This window comes from Penaeus japonicus, unplaced genomic scaffold (assembly GCF_977035675.1).
Source record: "Penaeus japonicus unplaced genomic scaffold, GWHDUDI00000001_assembly GWHDUDI00000021, whole genome shotgun sequence".
NCBI classification, from domain to species: Eukaryota; Metazoa; Arthropoda; class Malacostraca; order Decapoda; family Penaeidae; genus Penaeus; species Penaeus japonicus.
The window spans coordinates 23,729,036-23,738,613 of NW_028234423.1; the positions used below are offsets into that span (position 1 = coordinate 23,729,036).

At 35.8% G+C, this 9,578-nt stretch overlaps 1 protein-coding gene across 1 annotated transcript in view; it reads right to left on the reverse strand.

The window, feature by feature from the left end:
• The window catches only part of LOC122247614 (uncharacterized), an 18,805-nt gene extending 13,490 nt beyond the window's left edge, over positions 1 to 5,315 (reverse strand). The window contains exons 1-6 of the mRNA XM_043007020.2: positions 3,763 to 5,315; positions 3,252 to 3,402; positions 2,678 to 2,835; positions 1,028 to 1,241; positions 553 to 806; positions 233 to 432 (exon numbers count right to left, since the gene is read on the reverse strand). Of these exons, the coding sequence (XP_042862954.2) occupies positions 233 to 432; positions 553 to 806; positions 1,028 to 1,241; positions 2,678 to 2,835; positions 3,252 to 3,402; positions 3,763 to 4,676 (1,891 nt within the window). The 5' untranslated portion in view covers positions 4,677 to 5,315. The remainder of the gene's footprint in view (positions 1 to 232; positions 433 to 552; positions 807 to 1,027; positions 1,242 to 2,677; positions 2,836 to 3,251; positions 3,403 to 3,762) is intronic.
• Between the last annotated feature and the right edge of the window lie 4,263 nt (positions 5,316 to 9,578).

The following is a 9,578-nucleotide window of genomic DNA, read 5'->3' on the forward strand; positions in this document are numbered from 1 at the left end:
ATCAAAGAATTTTATGACTGTCATGGGGTTAAAAAACCTTTGCATTTTGCCTTTCAATTGTATCAAAGGTTACTAGAGACAAAAAATGTGAAAACAGATTTCCACATGCATTTAAGGTAATTACATTTTGTTCTTCCTCTAATTAGTGAAATCCCTAAAAGAAACCTTTATGAATTGTAAAGACTTTCAAAACCAGGGCTTATAACAGTAAGGAGAGTTACCAGCAACATACCAAAGCAATTCCTAGAGTGTGGCACAAACATATTCGTTGCAGTGTTCATCTGGTAAGATGCCGCAAGGAGGGACTTGATGATCACATCTTCAACAGACCGCATCACCGCCCCTGTGTCTATGCCCTGGCTCTTGAGGTGACGCAGAAAGGCACTCAGGGACCACTTGTTGCCGCGGTCATCCACCTCTGGGTCTTCATTTCTGTGTGGTGAAATTGCAGTGCTTGGAAATCTTCATCTTTACATCAGAACAAAGATTTAAAAGCCATCAAATATATCTATCATATGTATTACATTTGAGGGAATTAAAGACCATACTCACTGAACATAATTGGAGTGGAATTTGTTGACAGAGTAATTTGTCAGGTGAATACAAGGATTCCAAAGGTTCTTGCCATGCTGATATTTGACAGTTGCAAGCCTCACCAGTCCCTCCTCATACAAGTAAACAACTAGAGGGTCTAATGATGTTACGGCTACATAAAGCCGCAAATCACACTTGTAACCATCTACAAGCAGTGGCGATTCAATATATCTGCACACGAGAGAAGTCTCATCTGCTGGGACTTGGTCAACCTGGGGTATAATGAAAAGAAGAAAAAAACTGAAAATATCTAACTAAATCAGACAATGTGTTATATCTAAAGATAATAGATAACATCTATAAAACATAAAATCAATAAAAATATAGTGTGACACACAGACACATAGACCCATACATACAAAAACACATATACTCTAAAAAAAAGCTAAACAATTGCACACACATATCAATGCCACCAAAATTCACTCCTTACCTGATTCACCAGGTAAATTCCCTTTCCTTGTGAGGACGCAACAGGTTTCACAATCCAGGTTCCCCTCTCACGCAGGTGAGTGTCGCAGAAGTCTCGGTACTCGGTGGGGAGGATGAAACTGGTTGGGATAAAGTCGAAGATCTTGACCCCAAATTGCCGCTGCATGCGCTTGATGTTCATGTATAGCCTGTCCTTCCTTGTGAGTTCTGAGGACCTGGAAATTTCCCAATTTTATATTTATTTCATGAATTGTACATCATAATGCTGGTGATAATAATAATAATATTTATAATGTTTCTGACAGCAGCATATTACTATATACCTGATAATACTTAAAAAAAAGAGTAATAATAATGGAAAAAATACCATAGATAACAACTATAATAATGATAATAATATTAAAAAAGGTTAATAACAATAATTATAATAACAAAAAGAACAGTAAAATAATCATAACAGTAATAATGATGCTAATCATACAATGATTTTCAATTACTATGAAAGTAATAACAACAAAAGCAATGATACTAATTATGATGATGATAAACTGTAGTTATCATCACCATAATAGAAATTTTTAATGCTTTTTTATCAACCTAATTGTTCCTACCACTATTTCTATTTCTCTAATCATAATTGTGGCATTCCTTGCCATAGTGATTTTGAGATGATGTTGTTGCTTTCCATCAACCAAGTTTTCAGATGACCCACAAAACTGCATACTTTCAAATGTCTAAAAATGATATTTTTAAAAATTGTAGAGCACCCTTTTATACATCTTTTCATAAATGAAATCAAAATGTCCTAAAATAACCAAGATAAAATGTTGCAAAGTTCACAAAATTTCACAATGATACTAGATAAAATGTATAGAAAATGGCCATGTACACAGCAACTACATGCTACACTCTCCAGAGCTCACATATGTGCATACACAGACGTGAATTGCACACGCACAAAGTAACCAATGGGATGGTGGGAGTCCCCAGAAAAAGCAAAAACTCAAAAAAGCGAAGAGAAAATTTGTCTCAAAACAGGTACATCACAGACTACCAAACATAACTCTTGTGAGGCAATAGGCAGTTTAACTGCACCTGGTTATCTTGATAGCATATTTCACAAAATGCAGGCCTAGCACCCTGGGCTATTTGTAAGCTGAGGTAGTGACCAGCTGCCACACACCTGATCACCTGGCAAGAAGACCAGACAGAGCTATGACAAACAGTGGGAACACCAGCTAAACCATGGTCAACACTTGCTACTCTACCTTTTTTTTCTTTCTTTCTTTGGTAATCTTATTTTATTTCCATTTTCTGGGGTTGATTCAAAGTAAAGACAGCAGTGAAGTAATCAGCATTTTCTCTTTTATTCCCATGAGTGCCATATCATCTATTTCACTTAGATTCAGATTTTGATTCCCTACATATATAAGCAATAATAACAAAACTTCAAAAACCATTTTTCTAATTTTCCTGAGGTTACCTCTTACATAACTTTATCAGGGGGCATCACTATCATCATCCTCATCATCAGTATCATAACTTTTGAAATCATTACATTATCATTAACAACATACAAAGCTATGATTATCCTCATATGGATCTAAGTGATATATTTCAGAAAAATAAAAAATAAGCATCTTAAACAGACCTTGGAAAATGATTAACTTTCTGCCAGTCCTGCAGCTGCCTGATCTCATTGGGGTTGAAGTGGGCATTTCCCCAGTACAGATTAAAGAAGGTGCAGTTGCTATCCACCTCGGTAAATCCGTGTGCATCCAGTATCAATCGAATAAGTTTGGAATCCGCCTGCAAGAGGAAGAGAGTTATAATGACACCTTCCCCATCAAGCAGTTCTCTTAGTCTTTGTACTGGTCTACAATGTCCTAAATTGAAGAAATGGAAATTTGTATTCCATTTCAAATCCATTATAAAGTATAGTATTTTTTGTTTCAGAGATTAATTGTTTCATGAAGTAGTGACATCACAGGTTTTGTCTCCATTTGCTCTAAATTATACAAATCTCAAACATTAATCCACGAAGGCACTAACTTCACTTTGGAATTCAAGTTATAGTCATAATTCAGTAATACTATCCCATTGCAAAGCCACATTTGAAAGAGTTTAAGTTTACTGAAAGAGTTTGCTGACTTTATGGAGTGCCTGAACAAAACCCAAATATGATTAAAACATATAAGATCTACAACCACAAAACCAAGCATCACCTGTGAAAATTTGTAGGACATTGTGTACTTCTTGGCAGTGACATCTTTGGGAGGATCTTCTAGGTTGGCATAGTTGAACAGCAAATAGCCAGTCTTCCTATTACCACTGCCCATCCACATCACATCCCCGTCAATTGATATTACATCATCACTGTAATGGTTACAGGTTGAATGTTCCATGTGCACCTATTAAAACCATTATGTCATTTCTAATGTAAGCTAATAAATTTTCTTTCTAAATAACATACAGAATAAAAGCTGAAATGTTAAATATATTTTCTTACATCAGATACAAATTTAACCTCTCAATTCAATCTGAAGAAGGATCCTTAATGCTTCCTGGTATAAAGGTCTGAACTTCCAAGCAAATGATGAACTTAGGGCACAAAAAAAAAAAAAAAAAAAAAAAAAAAAAAAAATTGCTATAGAAGACTTTTATCTGTCGCTCAGTTTTTACAGTCTCTTTCTTCTAGATTAATAATAATGGAGAAAAAATTTAAAACCTACTTACTGTTTATGCTTTGTGCTTGATTTGCTGCTTCTATTCTCCCTCTTCAGTGATCTTCCTCTTTCCTTCTTATCTGATGTCTTGTGTTCTTTCATCTTCTCTTTCTTCTCAATTTCCTTGTCTTCTTTAACTTGTCTGTCTCCCATGTTGAGGCTCCTCTGAGGGCTCCGTGAAGCCGAGCGTTTCATGCGCTCGGCCCACTCCATGGGGATGTTTACCAAGGATTTGCTGGTGGTTTTGTCATCATCACGAAGACTTACTTTTTGCTCTATTAGATTTTCTTTCTTTTCATTCTTCCAATTCTGACTCAAGGTGGGCGGGGTTAACTTTTGTCTGTTGGGAAGCCTGGGACGTTCCCCCGAGTAGCTCCTGCTGTGAGAGATCCCTGTGGTCTTTGTCTTGGGTTTCTTCTCCTTGTTCTGGCTATCTTTGCCTTCACAGTCCCTCCTCTTTCTTTCTGTGCTGGAGTGACTCGGGCTTGCACTCTCCCGCCGGGAGCTTTCAGCTCTTCTACGGTCTAACGAGTGGCTCCTATTAATGTCACTTTTTGGTTGACGTTCAGAGGTCTTGCTTCTCAGTGAACCTGAGCGCTTTCGGTCCAGAGAGGATGTCCATTTCGTGGAGTCCCCACCCCGACTAAGGGGCCGATCCAAGGCTGAACTACTACCACCACCACTACTAAGCCTACTATTACTGGAGCAGCTACTGCTGCTACTTATACTGCTACTTCCACTCAGCCTACTGCTACTCCGGCTGTATGGTGGGGCCCGAGGGACTTCGGGGGGCTTACCGCAAACTTTCTGGCCTCTGAGTCGGAGGTCAGACTGGTCAGAAAACTGCACTTTGTGGTCCCCCTTGCGGCCACTCTTGACGGGAGAGTTGGACCGTGAGGGAACTTTGGGTAACTTTTCCATCATGTATAACACAAGGATATTCTAAAGTGACCATAACATCTAAATAAAATTATAAAAATAAAACATCTATAAAGAACTTATAGAAGACAAAGTTGACTAGATCCATAAAACTATGAATTTCTTTTTTTTCTACAAACCATAAAACAACCAAACACACATCAAGGAATGCTCAACAATAAGACTGCAGGGAGGTAGGAAACGACAGTAGAACTTTTGGCAAGAACACTACACCCAATTGCAATAAAAAAGAGGAGGAAAGGGAATAAAAAAACGCAAAAAAAAAACAAAAAAACAAGTGAACAATAAGAAATGGGAGTAGCGAGAGCAACCCAACGAGCGTGAGGCGTTTTTCCTCGATGCTTGGTCCAGACACTTGAGGTTACTGGGCTGGGAATGATTCGGTTTCGAGACGACGATCCAGTGTAGAGAGTGTGGGGTGGGCGGGGGTAAAGGGAGAGCGTTTTCAAGGTCGATGAGCTTTATCCGGAGGGAGAGAAAGGGTCGGGGAGTGACTAGGTAGGGTGTTCCTTCTGGGAGTTCATCGTCCTTGGCACGTCCACAGCTCCAAGGCGATGAAGGGTCAGCTGGGAGAGTGAGGTTTTCTCATCTATTATCTATGAAGGGCATTCCTAGGTGGAGACCCTGTAGAAGAGAGGGAAAATGGGGAGAGCAACATTAATCTTCCTGTAAGATCGAATTAGAAAGATCTCATTTTCTAGATACATTTGTGACATCAGAAAGAGAAACAGTTTTTTGGTGGAGAGTAAAAGAGAGTAAAGTAAATAACAATAATGCTTTTTCTACATGAGCTAATTATCTATCTACATTCAACATGTGGGAACCAGATATACTTTTTAGGTGGACAGCAAAGGGACTGATTTACAGTATGGACTAAAGCAAAAAAAAATCTCAATATCACCTTACATGTATTTAAATGTATGAAATAGATATATAAATAATTAAAGAATGTGTAGGCCAATCAATTCAAAAACAAAAATAAAGAATAACAACCATCTCCAAATAAAAACAAAACAAAACAAAACAAAAAATATTATAAAAACATAATAAAGAGCACAATAACAATCTATTTAAGATCCACAGTAATTATCAACTCCAACTTTCTGGATACTTTTTGTTACAGTTTCCGTTTACCCTTTTGGTTTTGACAACTTCAGTCACCATGGAAAAAAAAGTCTGAAACCCATACACTTATTATATATAGTTTTAGCTGTCATCTGAAGGCACTGTCACCTACCTTCAACTTGTTTTATATTGTTTTATATTTCATTATTGTGCATCAGATTTTCTTAATATCCTCATGATAAAGTTCAATCCTTTCCCTTTCAAAACGGCTCAAATTCAGCTTTCTATGAGAAGTAATAAGTCCATTTGGGAAAATTGTGATGAGTCAGCAAGTCAGAGAGCACACAAGATTCAAAAATTTTCAGACAGGTCTCTCCCCAACAGGGTAAAAATCATGTAAAAAGGGATGCTAACCTCAACAAATATCAGGATTATGATAATGATAATCATGGATAGAGAGACTTAACAAAGAGCACAAGTAACATAAATATAGTCTGCAACATACAAATTGAATGTAAACGTCAGGCAGAATAAAAATTGCAACTTTTCCTCAAGATATAATGAGTTTGAGGACAAAGTACTCTACGAATGGAATCCATCAATCTAAATTATCTATTGCCTCATCAATACTGATATTCAGAAACAATTTTTCACAGGTGGCCCTCTACTACATTTCTATCTAATGTGCACAAATCAATAGCATACTCTAGATTTGGCATGACTTCACTTATAATGTGCAATATATTACACACACATTTCATACAAGATGTTATATTACACAAATAATCCCTTCATTTATACTCCATATTTCTACATTCATTGCAAGCTAAACTTCAACTCTAAACATAAAGATGCTTATCTCAATTTTCCAAGAGGTATTTGAAAACCTATCAAACCTTGTTTATTTCACTTGTGTCTATATGTGCATACTTTCCAACATATTCCCCTTAATCTACTGCTGTTCCTTTTCTGTCTACATCCATACAAGACTCATTCTCTCACGATACAATATGAAATACAAGGGATTAATGGACTTGCTAAAATCCAATTATCATCATTTTCATGAATATCTAATATCCATTTCATGTACTACAAATAACATGACAACAATTGTGAAAGCAAGTAGACACTCTACAAGAGAACCAGCTAGATACAAGCACTGTGACTGCACCAGCCACTGCACCCAGAGTGGAGGAGTGCCACAAAAGGCACAACTGTTACTAACTCTATGAACTCAAGGTGAAAGGTCAGGCATCTCAGGAGGTCCTTTCAAGCACTTTCTTCACTTCTCCCTTTAGATTGGCTCAATCAAGCAATTTTTCTTCCTCCTTCCTTTCCATATCAAGATAAATCACAGCCAATAGTGTGCACAGGTGTTTAGATAAGAAAGCTCGCATGGGGTACCCAGGGAGGAGAACTATAACTGCATCCTCCCTTAAGGTCAGAAATCACACCTTGTTGAGCTCGTTGAAAATAGATCTTGGGAGGAAGGACCAACATGGAAGAGGGAGACAAGGCAGTATGTTCAACAAAACATATAAAATAACTACCACCTGGAAATGATTCTCTATAAGCAAATGACTCTTTTCTGTTACAATAAGTAGATGTGATCTGATATCCATCAACTTTCATTCAAGTGTTTAGTTCTTAGTTTTCTATTTCAATAAAATACATAAAATTATGTATTAAGTGGTAAATCAGTCTATAATCCTTAACCGAAAAAAGCCAAATACTTTAATTATAGGTATTTTTCCCAGTGTAATCCAATGACAGTCTAAAAAATCTCAACTAGAACCAGTCCATTTCAAATTTTTACCAACTCAACTAACTTCAAAGTTTCAATAGTCAAGTCAAGGAAATAGGAAAAATATCATAATAAGAATGGACATCAAACAAATATCCTTAACGGTTATTTCATATTACTGATGTTTGTAGTAAACTGTAAACCAAGAGGCCCAACTATTCTGAAAAACCATGTTATAAGTAATGAGAAAGTGGCCTTGTGCTGGGGCTCCACCGTGGGATTCCTGTGGTGCAACGTGCTGCTGCTTCTCTCCACTGACCCATATATATGAGATGCTGTCCGCTTTTCTTAAGATTTTCACAAATTTGCTTCCTTTTTTCTCTTTTTTCTCAATGTGAAAATAATATTTGCTCAAAAGATTCTATTCACAAAAGGAAAAAAACAAAAACAAAAAAAAATTAATAGGTTAAACTCCTGGGTTGAAGATTTAAGATGTTATCTTCAAGAGTTTTCTCTATAACATGAAAACACTATCCAAAATTAGTGATGTATTCAAATGACTACATTGCCTCAAGAACAATATACATTTTACAACTTCTCTAACTTATGACTAGAATGGGGTCAAAAGTGTTCTCCAAGAATTTAACTTTTTGCAAAGTGAAATTATTCAGATATAAATAAGGAACTGTTAACACTAATTCTGACCTGACCATATTAATTCATGACTGAATGAGATAAACACATACCACACAAGATACACAAATAGCATGAGACTAGTCATACAATCAAATTCAATTAATTCATGTAATTTGCAAATTTGTTTTTCTCATGACCTATTGTCCTTAACTCAGTAATTTTTCAAAAGAGGATCACATGAAGTGATGCCAATGACTCGCACTTCTCCTTCTGGTAAATGCCAAAAAGAATTCTCATACACAGACAGACAGACAAACACACACACATACAGATATATACTTGGATGAATCTCTTATTTGACAATAAATCAACAGGGAGTAATGCAAATCTCTATCTTGTAAACATAAGCATCTTGGAGGTTTCCTTTTCTAGGGTATAACATACAGATGTCATGGTATTTCTAGACTTAGCTAAGCAAGTATAGATTATTAAGTTTTAATATGAGATTGTGGCCTTATCCTTACTTTTTCCGGGTTATTTTGCACATCTGATTTGTGTTATTTTGTGTAGCTTTTATGACCAAAACTTTTTTTTTTTATTCTCATGTAGTTCTATTCTGAACACTTACAATTATTTTACGCTGAATAACATTATCAAAGTGTTGACAGGATGTGCAGTCTGTAACCAATTTATCTTTATTTTACCTGGAAGACAATAATTCCTTTTTATCATCTAGGATGTATTACTCTAATATTTTTCATTAGTTAAGAAATTATCATTTAAGGTCTGCAATATTGCAAATCCCTATATAAAGAAGGAAACTTATAATGATGATTTAAGATTCCCTAAAAATACAAATTACGCTGAATGTTTTAAATGATAAACTATACACATTCCCAATGACAAATGTTCAACTAATATATAATTTGTGCACTGACAACTTTTCATTATGACAGCTCTCAGCTAAGACAGCTTTACAAGACAGACTTTAACTTGTTTCATGGAACTGGGAAATTAGATAAAATACATACTTCCTAAAATTAAACATTGCATTCTATAGCAAAGGTAAATTAACCATAACAGATAAATAACATCAGCTATCAATCCTACATTTGTACCAGTAAATTTTAAAAATTCAAACTCACTAAAATTCAATAAACTACTGAGATTGATAAATACCTACTTGTATCACAAAACTTTGACCATAAATCAGTAAAATGAATTATTCTTGCACTCCTATGTCTTCTTCAGACATTTTTTTAAAATGACAAAACTGGATTATTTAAACTTAAAATGTCACCCATAAAAATTGCTGTCACTTTCCCTCTGCATCATTCCACGAAATATTATCATGTAAGAATTTCAGTGAAGGCACACAATACACATCACATCGACACATTACACTACACTACACATTACACGGAGAAATGTCAAATTCCGGC